We start from the raw sequence: 18,264 nt of genomic DNA on the forward strand, positions 1-18,264 counted from the left end.
ATTTTTTCTGTATTCGAGTTGGCCTATGTACGTCACACTAAAAGGCAACTTAAAAAAAAAATACATAATTTTTTTTGTAAATTAATTACTTGTGATATTATAAAACTTAGTTAAAGTAAATAAGATAATCAAAACCCACGACCGTAAAAAAAAAATTGGATAGCTCGCGGAAGAACCTCTATCTAAACGAGACTACGTACTATATATTGTTTATTGTCATATTCATAATATTTTTCCTTTTGTAACATGCATGTTATTGATATTTTAAAGAATATATATTATTATTAGTTTAAGAATTAAAGGTTGTTTATCTGTAAAAACAAAAAAAAAAAAAAAAATTTAAGGTTTTTCATTTATAATCTTTACCCAGAAGATTAAGCAAACATTATTTACAATATTGAACATAAGTTTTAGGACACATCCAATTAACAAGATTTGTTTTCTTACCAATAAGCTTAATATATTCTATTTGTATTGTCTTTTAAAAAAAAATTCTTCTACGTATGTATACATTGTTTGTGATTTGTATAACTAAAATTCTTTTAACCTTAAATGCATGAATTTAATTAGGCAAGTCATGTCGTAAATATTGAAAAGATAAATCATATATTATATTGCATTAGAGAATTTTAATAGGTTGACATAATAATAAAAATATTATGTATTTACACGTTGTAGAGATAATTTGTTTAACAAAATTTTTGCATTTGATTCCTATAATATATATTTATAATATAAATGAAATTAGTTTCTAACGCAGTGGATTAAGAGATATATTTGATAGATTAATATATATGCATTGAAGATCCATTAATTTTTTTTTTATCCAATACAATGACATTCCTATCAATTATGAGTGTCAGTTTTTTCTCCTATATTTCAAAAGCAAATTCTTTTGGTCTTGCTAATTCTTTTTGAAATGAAACTTTAATACCATGAGTTAATGTAATTGTTAGACATTGTATACTTACATGTTATGAGGGTCATCTATGTAGTGGAGAACCCCTTTTTGAGTCTCACCATCTGTGAAAACTTATAGAATTATCAACAGTTACAATGAATAAGATTAATTTCTAGTCTAATATGTTAACATGTGACATGAATAAAATGATAGTCCTTATCGATAGGTATGCCTTGCATTATATTTCAAAACTCTAATTTTTCGATGAAATCGATCGATTACTAGCAATGGATGCAAGGTTTTGCGAATATTCAAACTTTGAAATATCACGTTAGGCATTTTTATGTAGTGAATACTATAATCGAAATAGTTTGTTTTTATAATGTACGTTGTATCATACATCACAATTTCTACAAGCAAATTCCGGTGAATCTATGATGCAATTTGATACTCAGTTTTGCTTCTCCAAATATTTGCGTAACATATTTGAAGTGTACAATGCCATGAAAAACAAAGACGAAAATGGAAAGATGAGGAAAATAGAGAGAGATTGTGATAGGAAGATAATTAATATTGTTGGGTTACTTTCTTCTGTATAAAAATAAAGTGCATTTTACCCTAACTTTATTGTATTTTAAATTAATATACTTGACATATGGCATTTAAAATTTTTAATGTTATTAACTTAATGCGTGCTTTGGTAGAATTTATTTAAAAATAATAATCACTTCTTTTAAATAATTTGTTGGAAATTTTTAAATTAAATCAAAATTTAATCTTTTCCAAATAAAAAACCTTGAGTGTAAGAAAGGGAACTATAATGAAAGTTTAGCAAAGAACCTTCTTTTTTCTTTCTTTTCTAGTCTAAAAAAAAATAACCCATATTCATAAAAATAAAAATAAAAATAAAAAAACGTACAAAATCAAAGCAAAATATCAAACAACAGGAAGGAGATAATTTTCTTTTGAGTATTACGCTGCTTTATTTTTTAATTTTTATTTTTTATAAGCAAAGAAATATTATTATACATTTTTTTTAAAACATAATATTGATACAAAATATTTACGTTAAAAATAATAATTAATCCGTTTAATCCGTGTGGAAGATAGTAAACATTCTAATGTTCAAGTGCAATTTTATGTAAAATTATAAGGGTCTTATTAAGTAAAGCAATGTCCTAAGGAGACTAATTAAGAAATTATATATAAACAAAGTTAATGAAATTTACATTAAACTTATATAGGAGTGTGCTATTAAAAACTTCTTTTTTTTTTCATTTCTTAACTTGTATCTTCAGAATACTGAATAGCTAGCATTTCCCAAAACCTAAAACGTAGTGTTTAATACTATATCTACACAGCATTGAATTAATATATTTATACTTATTAACTCATCCATACCCGTCACTTTACTACCTTATATAATGTGCAAGGTTCTAGTAAATACCTGCCCTATATTTGAAGTAAAAGAACATTTATAAGTTATTACAAGTACCGAGCTACCCTATATGATCAAACAAGTTTTTCTACTTGTAAAAAAAAAAAAATAGTAATTAACTAAAAATATTTGCCAAACATGCTTACACTGAAGTGCAGAGTACTAGTCAAATTTAATTTTACAGTGAATAAGGTAAACTAAATTGCAACACTTTAACTTGCTTGAGGTGTAACACAAAACATAAGAGTCGATATGTTATGCAAATTAAATATGTTGTATTAAAATAGGATATTTAGTGAGTAACACAACTTTTTAGTGGTTAGTGTATTTTTGCAATGTAGGGTAGTCTAGGAAGAATTCCGATGGGATCAGCATGTGAATGTGCTACAGCCACAGTGGAAAGTGCATGCAGAGGAGATATCCATCGTGGTTCAAAGTGTTGTTTCCTTGGAGGCTTCTTTTTCCTCAACTAATCGATTGGGCCTGCCGCTTGGTCTTTGGGCTTTCTCCAAACTAGGCTACTGCTGTTCCCAGACCTTAAGGAACAATAAAATGTTAGTTTGTTGCATTCTTCATTTCCTGACTTGGGCTGCAAATGAGTGTAACTTGGAAGTGTTTGTGACAAAGAATGTTGCATCACATTACAATAGGACTTATTATTTATATAGGATCGTTATTATTTTCTTTTTTTGTCCTTTTTTTTAATGATTGTAGTTTAGGGATTCTACACAAAATAATAATAATAATAAATAATGTTGAGTTAAATGTGTTTTTGATTTTTCACAAAATATTAAATGTGCGATTTTACTCTCAAATCTTAATTGAACAATTTTAATCAGTTAAGTATTGCAATAATATAATTTTGCTTTAATTTTTATTTGGACAATTTTAGTTTTTAAAGTATTGCAATTGTGTGATTTTAGTCTCTAAAATATTTTGATTACACAAAAATATACTTATTTAAGCTCATATATTAGTAATTTTAGAGTGTGTATATATACATACATACATACATACATATATATATATATATATGTGTGTGTGTGTGTATCATTTATTAATGTTTGAATGAAAATTATAATATATATAACTTAAATATGTCAAAAATTGTACAATTGCAATATTTGAAGAGATAAAATTAATTATAATATTCATCCTTGATTTTTAATCAATAATTATTATTGCACTTTATCTTCTAATGCTTCAAAGAGAGTAAAATTCAATTTTATAAATACTTTTTTATGCTTAAAATGGAAGATAGAGGATGATACTTAGATGACTACCAAATTGAGAGTCAATGACATGTTGAGAATCCTCATATCAAACATTAATGTTCACTTAGTGATTAGTCGAAGTTCAATAGTGTTAGATTTGACTTAGGACTTTCCTTACCGAACTTAGGGTCGATAAGGGCTTACTAGAGAAATTTTACCTTTGATGCTGAGAAATTTCCTTAAGTATACCCACTAAAATAGGATTTTGATGATCATAGGTAGGGGTGAGAATAGGTCAGGTCAGACTAAACTTTGTGTAATACTCATATTTATGATGTTTGATTTGAATTGTGGGGTACAACAGAGAGTTGAGATTAGATAATTGATTTAGTCTTAAGGAAAGGGTCTTGTGGAGTTTTCTTAAAAAGAGGGAGGGGTACATGATCAAACTTGCTCTTGGGATATTTATGAAAGTTGTAGCCCTGAATGTTAGCTTTCCAATGACTTTAAAATCACCTAAAAAAGAAGTCTAGGACTCCAATTATGACCTTTTTAGTGAGCAAAGGTCAAATTGTCAGCATTCAAGTAAACTGTGCATTTTCTATGGTTTTCAATATAGTATATGATGGAGTTAGAACTTGAAGTCTTCATAAGATTTGTAGATAACCTTTTTAACTTTCATATGAGATAAAGATGAGTTTGATTGGATTTGTGGAACTCCAATTATGTTGAGTTATGTGAAAGTTGTTGTTGTATGCTAATTGATGATCACATGTTGAAAATGATATGTGCTAACTCTCTTATAACATATGGTAATATACGATGATGTCCTAAGCTATTAGATGTTGAGATTACTATAAATGTTCTAAGTGGTACTATTGGTTGGAAGTTGTGTTTCAAGTTATTCAGTTGTGTTTGAAGTTGATTCAGTTGTTAAATTGTTTTGTTGTTTTCAGTTGATTGTCAAGATGTTGCTTTTGTTGATGTATGCTTAAAGTTGCAAAACTACCTTGATGTTAAGTTGTTATATTGCTTAGATGTTTTGAGTTGTCTTATAGTTGAATGAGGATATATGAGTTGTAAGATGGATATTGATAGTTATTAAAGTTGAAAGCTGTAAAGTTATTGTGTATAAAATGTTGTGTTTATTATTGTGATTAAGTTGAAAGCTGGTATACATGTTGAAAGATGATTAAGTTGTAAAGAAGTAAGTTGATATGATGATATGTTGTTGTATGGTTAAGACGTAAGATGAATGATATTTAAGCTATAACATTGTACGATGATAATTTGTTAAGTTGTTCAATTGTTATGCATGTGGTTGTGATACATGTCTATGTTCAGATATATAGAAACTAAAAGAGAGTTAAAGATATTTTTGAATTGTAATATCCCATTGTGCATATATATGTTATGTTGAACCCTTTAGTAAGTAAGTGGCTTGTAAATGGGTATGCTATTTTTAGTTGTCTTCTTTAAGTTCTATATGGTATCTGTATGTGAGTAAGGTCGAGACATACATGTCTAAAGTGACCACAATATAGGGGTGAGGTCGAGATATACTAATTATAAGTGACCAATCGAATAAAGTATGAAGTCAAGGACTTAATCCCTAATCGAGTATTTAAGGGTTGTGATAGTCGGTGGGTTAGTCCCATAGGAAGTTAAGTGTTGCAAGCTAATATCGTGGTAGGCTTATACTCAAACCGTTCTACCTTAACATAGTATCATACTTCCTAGTTTAAGTGATAAAACTTGATAAATTAATCTAGCTTATGTTATTCGTTGTTTCTAGCCTTATACTAGCCGTTGTTTTTAGCCCTAATGTCAACCAATGTTTATGGCCATAGTGTCAGACGTTGTTTTTCATTTTATACCAACCATTGTGATTTGGTAGGGTCAAGTCACTTAAACTCTTCACCTCAATTGTAAAAGATTTCCATAATTGATTTGCGTGACACATCAATTGTATTTATATGTTTGTAGATTATGTTGTTTTGTTGAAGATGTTGAGGTGAATGATAGTTAATGAGTTTTTATGTTGTTCTACATTGTTTCTGATGTGTTAATGATAGAAATGTTAATGTTGTCTACTGATATGTATATGAGTTTATTGAAAGTTGCTAAGTTGAAGGTGTAAAGATATATAGGCTGCTATAAAACGATAATTGTGAGTGAAATATTATTTGATATTGTGATGAAATTATTTAAGTTGTACAGGTGTTTGGATACTTTAAGTTGTATGACAAGATATGATATGATATAATGAATGATGTTCATTTTAAGTTGTTTATGTTGGATGTTGTATGCGATACTTTTGTATCACATGCTTACCATATATTTTTCCTTGTGGTTTGGGACTGTTATGGTCATATTTGATATGGAAGCAAGACATAATTAATAGGTCAAGTGGTATTGTTCGATAGTGAATCACACTGGAGATGACTCTTTTTTGGATGTTGCTCTCTTAAGATAATGAGGTCTTGTATAGAAGCTTAACCAGTGACTAGGTTTATTTTGTACACAATAATTACTTCTTTTGTATGAAATATGTATATATGTTCAAGAATAATCATTTTATTCCTTACTTATATGATTACTTGCATGAGATTTACCTACTTGTTGCATAATATCCTAAGCACATGTTTGATGCTTATGTTTCTACTTAATTTTTATTGTAATGTAATAAGTGTAGTGACTAGGCGGGTCGTTACACTTTGAATATATAGGTCAAGTCTGATTTACAAAATTAAAACTTAAGTCTGACCTATTATTTATTATAAATTTTTTTATAAGTTCGATCTGACCTTTTTAAAAGTCTAATATTAATCTATTTAAAAGTCTATTTTACATTAACTATATTAATTAGGTTAATAAACATAGTTTTTTAAAAATCAATAAATTTATTTTTAAATATGTTATCATGAGTTATTTTTTTAATTTTCATAATAAAAAAATGATTTATTCAATATTATTAAATTTTAGATTTTAAAATAAATATATACAATGTCATAAAAATAAAAAATATGAATATTTTTTTGTTAGAGTGACAATTCATGTACACTTATATATCTTAATGTACATTCACTCACAGATAGTAAACATTTAATAAATAAATAAAAGTAATTTTATTCTTTAAAAAAAATATTTATATCTTATTCTTGTTGTGAGAAGTACAAATATTTCAGTAGAAAAAGAGGTTGATATACGTTAAAATTTATATAACTTTTTATATAAAATAAGAAATAATATATATGATAATTATTAATTTAGCATTTAATTTTATATAAAGTAACTTTATACAAAGTTTGATTTATTACTTTATTGAGTTGAACAACACTAACACGTATCCAGATTCCGAAGACAAAAGTGCTACGTGTTGTTTCTACTCCATGCAAAATTAATGTCAAAGTAATGTAGAGTATTTTCTGTGTCTTTTTGATCTTTCTCGCATTTTCTTTTCTTTTAGAGAGAACTCAATTCAAACCATGGTTTTCATTCATGAAACCTTTAACATTGTATGTCACCCTGTAAACATGGTTTTGCTGCTCATCATTTTTCCGTGTTACCTGGTTTTCAAGATTCTCCACTTCATCGTAAGATCGGTGTTTAGTGAAAACGTTGCAGGAAAAGTGATACTAATCACTGGAGCCTCTTCTGGCATAGGCGAAGTTGTTTCACGTTTTTAACTATTTAAGTTTCAACCATTATTAATTCTTGTAATTGACCTTGTGGAATTGGTTTCTTTTTGTGTTTTCCTTTTTGATTTGCTTCTGAAAGCATCTAGCATATGAGTATGCCAGAAGAGGAGCGCGTCTAGCACTTGTTGCAAGAAGAGAGAATCGACTCAAGGAGGTTGCTAGCAATGCCAAATTGCATGGATCCCCTGATGTGATCATCATTCCTGCAGATGTTTCAAATGCTCAAGATTGTAAACGATTTGTTGAATCAACAATCAAACACTTTGGACAATGTAGGTTTTTCTTTTTTCGCGATTATTATTTGATTTTGATATGTTTATGAGAAGAGATGGTCAATTGTGACATTCCTTTGTAGTGGATCATCTGGTGAACAATGCAGGAGTAGGTCTTCTCGGCTTGTTCGAAAAAACCCCTGATATCACTAATTTTACTCCTGTAATGGTAATGAAACTATCTACTTTTAACAATTCTCTGCAGCAGCTTAAGAGGAATAAATTATGAACATTTACGTCCACCTTATATTTAGATTAAAACAATGTCGATTTAACAGGACATTAACTTCTGGGGTTCTGCATATGGCACTTACTTTTCAATCCCCCACCTCAGAAAAAGCAAAGGCAAGATCATAGCAATAGCTTCCTGTACTGGATGGTTGCCTGTTCCAAGGATGGCCATCTACAATGTAACAGACGAGACCTCATCAACAAGCTAATTTAAGCTTCTGTAATGATATTTTTCTCTGTAAATAACCAGTTTATACCTTTTCTTATTTCTCTAGGCGAGCAAAGCAGCAGTTATCAGCTTATATGAGACTCTGAGATCTGAATTGGGAAACGACATTGGTATAACTATAGTCACTCCAGGGCTGATTGGGTCAGAAATGTCGCAAGGGAAAGTCCTATCAAAAGAAGGCAAGATGGTTTTAGATCAACAAATGAGAGATGTAAGATAGCTTTACTTTTGTGACAGAACTTGGATGCAATTTTTATTTATTTATTCATTTGGTCATTTTGGCAACAGATTCAAGTGAGTTTGATGCCCGTAAGATCAGTCACAGAGGCCGCCAAAGCAATCGTGAAAAGCGCATGCCGCGGGGATTCGCATTTGACGGAGCCAGCATGGTTTAGTACAATGTTCTATTGGAAGACATTATGCCCTGACTTGTTAGAATTTGTTAGTCGCATGTCACTAGTGTCGGGTTCTTCGGAGAGGGATACAGTTAGCAAGAAACTCCTTGATGTAACAAGCTTAAAGAAATATCTGTATCCCAAGTCAGTGAGAAATCCCAATCTCAAACCCAACTAAACATCAGTGGTAAAGTGCCGTTGAAATTAATATTAATAAGGAAATAATAGACAAGATTCCCTCCAAGGCTTTAAGTCTTGATTCTTGAAGGAGATCAACTGTCACCTGTTTCATTTTGACACTCGTTCAAGAAATTCTTATTTACTTTTATTTTGTTATCAAATACTACTCCCAAACTGAACGAGTATTTGACACTACAGGAGAGGTGCAAACAATTGCTTTTAATCTTCAGAGATGTTTCCAGGGATATACACTTGTGACTATTCTACTCGCTACATTGCTACAATATATAAGAGCTACATTGATGATAAAAATGTCAGTAAACCTGACGAAACCACTTGGACTAAAATTAGCAATGCAAACAATTGCTTTTAATCTTCAGAGCTGTTTCCAGATATATACACTTGTGGCTATTTTGCTCGCTACATTGCTACAATATATAAGAGCTACATTGATAATGAAAATGCCAGTAAACTTGACAAAACCGCTTGGACTAACATTAGCAAAGCTAAAATCACCGTCAGAAAATTTACAATTCTAATTGCAAAAACAAAAAATTATACGCATTCATGAACTACAATGCATCCTAAGATGAAAATATACATCTCATCCGACAAATAAACCTCCAGTGGGAACACCGAGAACAATGAAAGATGCAAGGCCAATTCATGCCTCAGCTGTAGTATATATCAGGCAACCTTTCATTCCTCCTTTTCCCAAGAGCAATTGATTATTTTTTTCCAATGTAGGGCAATGCCATTTAAGGTCCATCAATCACCTTTCTTTTTCTGCTAACTTGGATCAACGGTAATTCCTTTTTTTCATGAAAATGAAAACCATACATTTTTGTCGACTTTTCTCCGGAGCAGTACAATATATCTTACATCTCTAGTCGTTTAAACATTCATCTCAGGGCGAGATGGCAGCATAAAAGTTGGTCCAGCATCAAATGCTACCTCATAATCTCATATTTCTAAGTCATCTTTGATATGCTAGGGTGTTGGAATTCGAGGATTTTGGTGAAGTACGAAGAACGGTACTATTTTCATCTTGGATAGGTAACTCTGATGCTTATGGGGATAATTCAATTGGATCCGAAGAAAAATGTTCTTGAACTTGTGGAGGGTGAAGAGACTTCAGCCTTCTCAGAAGTAACCATGCATCAGATTGAGGACAGCCTTGACTCATCTCTAGTGCAAGGGGAAGGGAAGATTTTTTATTTAATTCCACAAGTATTATTCCCTAGAAAAAAAAAGCATGAAGATGATAGTTAACAGAATGAAAAAACAATTAATAATTTGTAGCCAATTTTCATGGCTAACTGCATACAACTTGCAGTAAGCTGTCAGATTCCCTTATGTCTACAGCGAGAGAATTTATATTACCTCAAAGTTCGCTAAAAAAGCTTGAAATTTACGCATTGTATCCTTCATTTGTTGGACAATTTTCGTGTCATGAGAAGAAAGAGCGGCGGTTACCTCCATAGGAGAATAACCAATTCCTTTCTGTACCACCTAATGTTTTTTTTTCATTGATCAACATAGTACAGTAAAAAAATAAAGACCGTGCAAAAGCTTAAATTCTAGAGCAAACTCACATCATGATCAATGAGGATTTCAGAAATAAGGCTACCATCGTCTACATATGCCTGAAGCTCGTAAGTTGCCCTTTTCTTATACTGGAATCCTTTTACACCAGTCAAAAAGCACTACAAAATAAAAAATGATGTACACATAGAGAAAAATATAAGATTGCAAAAAATTACTACGTAAACATCAGTTGGTAGAATTATGACATGCTCCAAGGAAAATTCTATCCAAGAACCAATTTCACTATAGAATATCAAGTTAGCAACGAATGGCTGGAATTCAAATCTCAAACGATAAGGTAGTAATTTAAAAGAGGAAAGAAACGTCTGACAATAATATCGTAGTAAGCATGTTGGTTGCATGCTCGATTATATCAGCTACTCATATTGGCTGAAGAGTCAATAAAAGCAACTCAAATACTGACACGTGCATAAGAGGTAAAAATCACTGCTCAAAGAAAGAAACAGTAGATAGTTTTATCATTTTACCTTGATTTTACCCCGAACAAAAGGAGCTCCCTCCTTCATTGCAGCCAACTTGGCAGACAAACTAGCTAAGTATGTGAAAGGAACCTCTTGGTCTCCAGACATAATGAGTGGATGGTCACTGGCATCAACCATGTCGACATCGCTAGTGTTTAAAATGGTGGGGGAGGATCTTCTTGGATGAGCAGTATCTGTAGCTAGATGAGTTCTATCCCTGTCTGTGTCAACATTTTCAACAATGGGAGAGCACTCCATAACCACAGAACTTTCTCTTGTTATATGAACAGTGTCCTTATGTGTCGCTGCAACATTTAAAAAGGCGGGGGAGGATCTTCTCAGACGAGCACTATCAGTTGCTACATGAGTTCTATCCCTGTCTGTCTCAACATTTTCAACAATGGGAGTGCACTCGGTAGCTGCATAACTTTCTCTTGCTATATGAACAGAGTCCATATGTGCTGCTGCAACATTTGAATCCATGTGAGAAGTGTGATTGTCAACAGAAGTTTCCCTGGTGAGGTTAGCAGCATCTATATGCATCTCCTCAGCCTTTGAGATGACAGAAGAGAGCTGGTTAGCCATCGGACTCACACGGGAAACAGGATTACTATCCCTACGCATATTCATATTTATGGCCTCAGCATTGGATGCCATGTGGAGTATAGAATTAGAAGCAGTATTTTGTGCACCCATGGACACAGTATCTTCAGTTGTTAAGCTGTTACCAGTGCCAGACATGCTCAGGCTAGCACCTGTGGTGAAACGCATACATGAAGAACAGATAAGAACAAAATCCGGAAAAATAATATGGAGATTGTCTACATCATATATGCACACTCCCATCCACACATATACCTACTTTTATCTGTAACAAAAGAATGTACCTTGATTGTTTTCCTGGACAGAATGTGAACCGTGTGGCATGAAGCCACTGCGCCCAAGATCATCAACTCCACCTGAAGGCCATGCAGCAAGAGTAGCTCTAGTTGCTAAAGGAGGAAGCACTCCGTTTTTGGTTCTGCACGAAGATAGTAAAGATTAACCAATCAAGGTTTACCTATATGCAGTAAAATCACATCGTAACAGTATAAGCCAGCAAGAAACGTAGAAACAACAAGAAAGTCTGCTCCGACGCAGCTTCCACATTAAAATATCATACAACTTCCATTGCACATTATATTCCAAGTAACCCTATTGCAAATATTTGTACCTTTTCCCCCTAGGTGGTTTATTTATTTCTTCAACCAACCGTTTTCGAGCTGCATCCAGCTGCTCAACCAATCCCCCCAAAATTACAATGGTTTCAGGGACCAGCATCAGAAGTCCGCGACGCACATGTACATTAGAGATGACAACCTACAAGTATCATATAAATCTCTCAACTTCACTGACAAGAAATATAACCAAAGAATAAACCACCAATTTAGTCCCCCAAGCATTACCCACCCTCCTAGTATTACTCACTCTCCTTAGTAACCCCTAAAGTAATAAAACTATATAAGCAATCTCCCAAGTGTTGAATATTCGTCAATTTAGTCCAAGTTGATATATATATATATTTACTAAGGTTTAAGGACCATCTTTAAAGATTTTTCAATATTTAAAGGATCGTTTGGGAGAGAGTAATACTTCAGGATAAATTATTGGTGATTCTAGACCATAGTCTCTAATGAATATCATGGGAATCTCTCCATTATATGAAAAATGCTATTTTTATCTTTAAATTGAAAAAACTTAAACACATGTTAGTAGAGATTGATTGAAACCATAACCACTTGATACTTCTGGACTACCAAAAAATTTCTCAATAGTTAGGGATGAAATTGAGAGTTTATTATCACATGGATAGCACGTTGAAGCGATAAACCAAGAGAAGGCCACAAAAAACAAGAAAAACTAAGAATACAACAGAAACACTAAATTCCCAAAAAGGAATTACATCCAAAGGAGTATAGTTTATAAAACATCCAGATTTAAAAATAAAAAATAAAAAAGGTGATGGCACCACCAGAGAAACCTTTGAACCAGAAGATGCACAAACTTCAAGAGCTTTGATAGGCCTATACTCCATTCCAAAGACTCTCTGAACGCCATCAGTCATAGACAACTTGAGGCACCTTTTGAGTCCAGCAGGTGCCGCTTCATATCTGCCTCGCAGAGGACAACAGATGTTGATAACTTCATCAACCTGCCACAGTAAATCGAACATTACGGTGAAAATGCGCGAGTCTTCGTGTAATTAGGTATGAAGAAAGCAAAGCATGTGAGGCGCACCTGCAACACGTAGGGACCGGGGAGAAGCCGAAGGTGCATGGAATCGACGTCGGGAGGGAGTACACCGGCGCCGCAGGAGTTCATGTCGGCGAAGAGAAAGTGCTCGAAGCAGAGCTTGGCTTTGGCGGCGGCGTCGAGGCGTTGGAAGGCGGCGACGGAGGATTGGAGTTGGAGAAGGCAGGAAGCGAGCCAGTCACGCCTGAGGGACAGTCCGAGGCGGCGGAGGTGGTCGGAGATTGGACAGGCGGAGGCGGGAGAGGGAGGAGAGAGGCTATCGGCGACGTCGATGAAGTCGTCATCGTCGTCGTCGGAGATTTCGACGGGACGTGGCTGAAGTGGATGTTGTTGTTCTTCGTCGGAGTCGGAATCGAGCCTGAGGCGGCGAACGGGCATTTTCAAAAATGTGCGGTGGCTCTCTTCCCTTTTCTGTTTTCAGAATGAGAAGAGGAGGGAACGAACGGGGTAATACAATCTACAGCGCGCATGGAATACTTCCCCAATTATTCTTTAGTCTTACGGATAAAATAATATTTTTAATTGCCATTTCATATATATATATATATATATATATATATATATATATATATATTTTTACTACTTTCTTTTTTCGTTCATGAAATATCTACCATCGATAGCAGTTCTCCTCGTTATATTGGAGACACCTCAAAAAGTGGGATAGTTGACTCCAAAATTAGTCACGCTAATAACGGTGACTAATCTTTTACTACTTGATATTTATAACAAAATATTCAAATATATTTTTTATAATCAGAGTAAAAAAGTTATTTTGTGTGTATTTTATTTAAAAACAAATTATAAATATAATTGAAGTTAAATGTGTTATTGATTAACGATTAGTAGATATGAAGAGTTTGAAAATTAATTTTTTAAAGAAATAGAAAAAAAAAAACTAATAAAAAAAATATGGAAGAAAATTAATGTTTTAAGACTTAAGAGACAAAATGATTAATAAAATGTGTACATCAAAAATACATACCATTTTTTATTAATATTATAGATATAAGACAGATTATCAAAATCAATAAAAGTAATTAAGTTCATTATGTTTTGGTTAAATTTACTGTAATTTAAATTTTATTTTAAGTAATTGTTATATCTAATATTAATTATAAATAATTACATAAAAATTAGAGTGATAATAAATTAGGTATAATAATTATATCTTAAAATAACTTTAAAAATTAATAATTATTACTTATAATTAAAAATAATAATTTTTTATTTATAACTAATATCAATGTTAATATTACATCACTTGCAATATTATAAGTTGTTTACTGTTATTCCTTCACTTATGCGATTATGTTTCCCTTCCTAATATCCATGCACATTGCAATTGACGGTACACTATTTTTCAATCCGTAAACAACAAACATTATAAAGTTAAACATAAAAATAGCCTCAATATGAAAATTGGGAAGGTATAATAGTATCATAAAGTTAGTATCTTACTACAGCCCGAGATATCTCTTGATTATTAATATAACAATATCGGATGTGAAGAAAAAATTAGGCATTGGAATAGGATTTAAATAGTGTGAATCACAAATTTGTATTTTTTAAGTGATAAAATAGTGACGCTAACAGGAAAGAATGTTAAAGAAAAGATAGATAAAATATAATATTTTTATATTAATTAGTTTCAACCATCAAAATTATATTTAATTCTCAATTTAATCGGATTAAGTTTCATTATCTTAAATAAAATATAAGTATTCATTTCACAAGTTACTTTTGGTTAAAACTCACATGTTATTTGAATTGTCTCTTCAAATAGCCTACCCAAACAAGTCTTTTTAGTTTCAAACAAGTATTCTTTTAGAGTAAAATCTCTTTAAGCTCAAACAAGTTTTTTTCTTACAGATAAATATATAGGTCAAATTTTATAGATGTTGTTTTGTCTTGTAAACAATACGTGATACAAGCAATTAGAAACATAAATCTTCACAAAAATAATGAATGATAATTTGTACAATAGTTATCTTCGTTAATTCTTAAAAAAAAAAATCTTTCTAATCATTAAGTTTATTATATAATAAGCCTAAATGAAGATGAATGTTGCAAAACTTTAAGGGTTTCTCACAAACTTGTTTCATTTGTCTTTGTTGTAGATTTCTTAAGGTAAGAAGTATTTGTTGATGCATTAAATGTTTCACCAAATTGTCACTTCTTAACTTATCAAAAAATTACTTATTAACTCACCAAATGGACTATTTGTAAGGATTGTCAACAAGGAACGAGTTATGCATTGACTTTTTATGCAATTTCAGTGATACATTTGTCCTTAATTCTCGGTTAAAGTATAACTTCATTCTCTTTAACAGATTTGCGAGTTTCAAAGAGTTTTCTTAGGTTGGTCTATTAAATAATCAGTTAGACATACAACAAGTAGTCGTAAGTCATTATAGGTGATGTGCATTAAATACTTTGTGAAGTTAGATTGTATACTTTGTATGATGACACATTGTTTGTCAAACATTTTGCGTCTCATACTTCACTTGATTTATATTTTGCAATAACATTTTCACTTAGGAAAAACTTACTAGTTGTTAATATTAAAACTCAAAAGTTTGGGAGATCCAAAATAGTCTTTTGATTTAACATTGGGTGATGTGACATCTGTCTTGGATTTATGCACAAGTGCATGTGGAACTTTAGGTGGTTGTTCCTCAGACAATGATATCAAGTATGGGTGAGAGGTCATCTAGTCTTATTTTATGTACCATGTAACAATAATGGAGGGTACACCACTCATGCGCTAGTTAAGTGGTTTGTAGTGTAACCACCTCTTGTCCATTTTAGCTAGAGTATTCACGGTTTGTCCAACCATAAAGCAAAACAAACCCTTACTTTAGGTCTCTTAAAAACATGTAATATTAGTATTTATATTATTTCTACTATTAGTTGATTCAACATAATAGTAATTAGGGTGTTTTTTGTTATAAATAAAATTTGAACATTGTTGGCAAAAAAAAACTATTTTATTTGTTATAAAGACCCAATTTTCATTACTTTTATTGAAATTATAAAGGCCTTATATTAAAATTTGTTTTAGGTCCAAAAATATGTTAGGTCAACCTTAAAAACAGTATGTACATATTGTATCTCATAAATTGGTAGAGGAATTATTTGAATATACATATGACTACACAAAACACTATTTAGCAAATGTAAGTACATCATGGGTCCTCATTTGAGGTTACTAGAAAATAAAGAAATGACTTGAAACAATCATTTCATACATTGGTCATCGTACAATGTCCAACTAAGATCATATGTGAAGAGGTCATTTAGTCACCTTTAGTACGTGACAATTAGTAATGTCATTCCAACGACTCGATCGTGAATTTGCATTACTATAACTATAAACATGACTCGTCAAACCAACATGTGAGAAATAACAACTAACAAAGTTTGAACAAAATTATTTACTTGGAACAAGGTCATGTAACTAGTCAGTGGCCTAGTGCTAGACAAATAACTTTCAAACAACTTGTGGTATATGCATGTCAACATAGTTGTATCCCATGCATAACCTTTGCAACCCTAAAGGTAAAAAATAAAAAAATAAACTAAAAAATGAAACATTGACATGTGTAGAACTTTTGTCAACAAAGATAGTACAATCAACTAAATGTAACAAGTATACCCTAGTTTCCTTTATCCATTGTAACTGGGCACACCTGTTATCATAAACATCCCTCGATAACTCAAAGTAATTGCATTTTGATACCAACTAAAAAAAAAGACAACACACAAAAAGGGGGTTAAATGTGTGTATGCAAAATTATTAAAACCTTTTTCACAAGCAAATGAATATAAGTTACAAAATATTCTTAAAATAATGCATAAAAGGAGAAAAATAAAATAACATATAGTTAAGTTTTATATTTGTTTACTTGATCTAAAGTACATTTAGGTACTTTCAAACTCAAAGGGTTATATGAGTCAACACGGTTACAAATTCTAAATTTTGGCAAAACACCTAAGTAAACTTATCTCAAGTTTACCTAACCTAAATATCCCTTTTCACTTAGCCTTTCCAAGCTTTCACTATCAAACATATTTCAAGCACAATATAAAAAATAACTTTGTCAGGAAAAGGACAAAACTATTTAAGTTTGTATAAAGTGATCACCAAATGGATGAATAGGAACACGTTCTTGAGAGGATTATGAGAAAGTGTTCCAACAAAGTTTCAACATTTAGGGGGGTGTATTGGTTTAGGATTTTATAAGATTTTATAAGATTTTTTTAAGTAAAAAAGTTCATTGGTATTTAATTAGGATTTTATGTTACTTAAAAACAATATAGTGGTATTCAATTTGGATTTTAAATTTTTTTTCAAAAAGTTTATTAAAATTCATTGGTATTTATTTGAGACTTTTTACAACTTAAAAATATTTAATTGGTATTAAAAAATATAAAAGATTTCAAAGAATTGTTGTATTATAGAGATTTTGAAGGATTTTTCAGTAGTATCTATAAATACAAAATTCATAAAATAATCTCATCCAAACCTAGCAGATTTTGAAGGATTATTTGAAGTGATTTTTTAAGTGCTTCAAGAATTTTCAAGTAAGTTTTTTATTTATTTTTTCTATGCTCTTGTCTTTTCCTTTTTTTTTCTCTGCTAATAATACTGCACTACTACTCATATATAATATTGTACTACTGTTCCCATTCCATTCCCCTATTTGGTGAAACTTCAGTATATAAATGACAAAGCTATTGACTTGTTCTATTTTTTTATCCGTTCTCTTTAATTGACTTACTTTATTTTATTCTATTTAACTGAGTTTATTCCTCAGATATATAATACAGAAAACGCTTAATTTTTTTTTTTTATAACATGCGCAAGGATGAGAATAAGCCAGACCTTAAATAGGGGCATATGACTTGTCCTCTTTAAAGCTTGGTCTCGCCTAACTTGTTTAATAAAAAGGCTAGGTTTAGGCTTTTAAAAAATGTCAGACTTAAACTTATAGAAAAGTTTGTTAGACCTGATAGGTCAATCTATTTATTTGTATAATATAAGAAAAAATTCATATATATATATATTATTAAAAATATAAATAAACAAATAAAATTATTAAATATTTTTTTTCTAAATTTAAAACCCTATTGCCATCCCTAAACATGTGTCAAGAAAAAGAAAAGGTGAAAGCTGAAATTAATATCATGAAATTAAAAGTCTTTACCATAGTTAATTAGCACATTTAATTGTTAAGTTTGAGATATTTGTCTACACCATATAACATTTTTTTAATTGAATAATTGAATGTTTAAATATCTAAATGTAGAAATAATAATAATGCTATTTAGGAGGACATATA

General features: G+C 31.1%; 2 protein-coding genes across 2 annotated transcripts; one reads left to right on the forward strand and one right to left on the reverse strand.

Moving 5' to 3' along the window:
* The first annotated feature begins 6,955 nt into the window (after positions 1-6,955).
* LOC109816455 (11-beta-hydroxysteroid dehydrogenase A) lies at positions 6,956-8,722 on the forward strand. The gene is made up of 6 exons (XM_020381484.3): positions 6,956-7,224; positions 7,334-7,526; positions 7,610-7,695; positions 7,805-7,936; positions 8,033-8,197; positions 8,275-8,722. Exons 1-6 carry the CDS (start codon positions 7,042-7,044, stop codon positions 8,557-8,559), a joined length of 1,044 nt encoding a protein of 347 aa, XP_020237073.1. The 5' UTR covers positions 6,956-7,041; the 3' UTR covers positions 8,560-8,722.
* A 181-nt stretch (positions 8,723-8,903) lies between these two features.
* On the reverse strand, positions 8,904-13,409 carry RMI1 (recQ-mediated instability protein (DUF1767)). The gene is made up of 8 exons (XM_020381482.3): positions 12,908-13,409; positions 12,651-12,821; positions 11,844-11,989; positions 11,518-11,651; positions 10,637-11,385; positions 10,157-10,267; positions 9,945-10,073; positions 8,904-9,801 (listed from the first exon to the last, which is right to left on the reverse strand). The coding sequence occupies exons 1-8, from the start codon at positions 13,298-13,300 to the stop codon at positions 9,631-9,633; spliced, it is 2,004 nt and encodes a 667-aa protein (XP_020237071.1). The 5' UTR covers positions 13,301-13,409; the 3' UTR covers positions 8,904-9,630.
* Positions 13,410-18,264: the final 4,855 nt, after the last annotated feature.

This window comes from Cajanus cajan, chromosome 2 (genome assembly GCF_000230855.2).
Source record: "Cajanus cajan strain Asha chromosome 2, NIPB_CcT2T_4, whole genome shotgun sequence".
Lineage (NCBI taxonomy): Eukaryota > Viridiplantae > Streptophyta > Magnoliopsida > Fabales > Fabaceae > Cajanus > Cajanus cajan.

Excerpts from the sequence above, each read along its gene's own strand:
- RMI1 (XM_020381482.3), bottom strand. The coding sequence starts at position 13,300 with ATGCCCGTTCGCCGCCTCAGGCTCGATTCCGACTCCGACGAAGAACAA. Across the intron at positions 10,268-10,636 it reads TTGTTCGGGGTAAAATCAAG|TGCTTTTTGACTGGTGTAAA; the intron begins GTAAAATGATAA and ends TTTATTTTGTAG. Across the intron at positions 10,074-10,156 it reads AAATCCTCATTGATCATGAT|GTGGTACAGAAAGGAATTGG; the intron begins GTGAGTTTGCTC and ends AAAAAACATTAG.
- LOC109816455 (XM_020381484.3), top strand. The coding sequence starts at position 7,042 with ATGGTTTTCATTCATGAAACCTTTAACATTGTATGTCACCCTGTAAAC. Across the intron at positions 7,696-7,804 it reads CTAATTTTACTCCTGTAATG|GACATTAACTTCTGGGGTTC; the intron begins GTAATGAAACTA and ends TCGATTTAACAG. Across the intron at positions 7,937-8,032 it reads CAAGGATGGCCATCTACAAT|GCGAGCAAAGCAGCAGTTAT; the intron begins GTAACAGACGAG and ends TTATTTCTCTAG.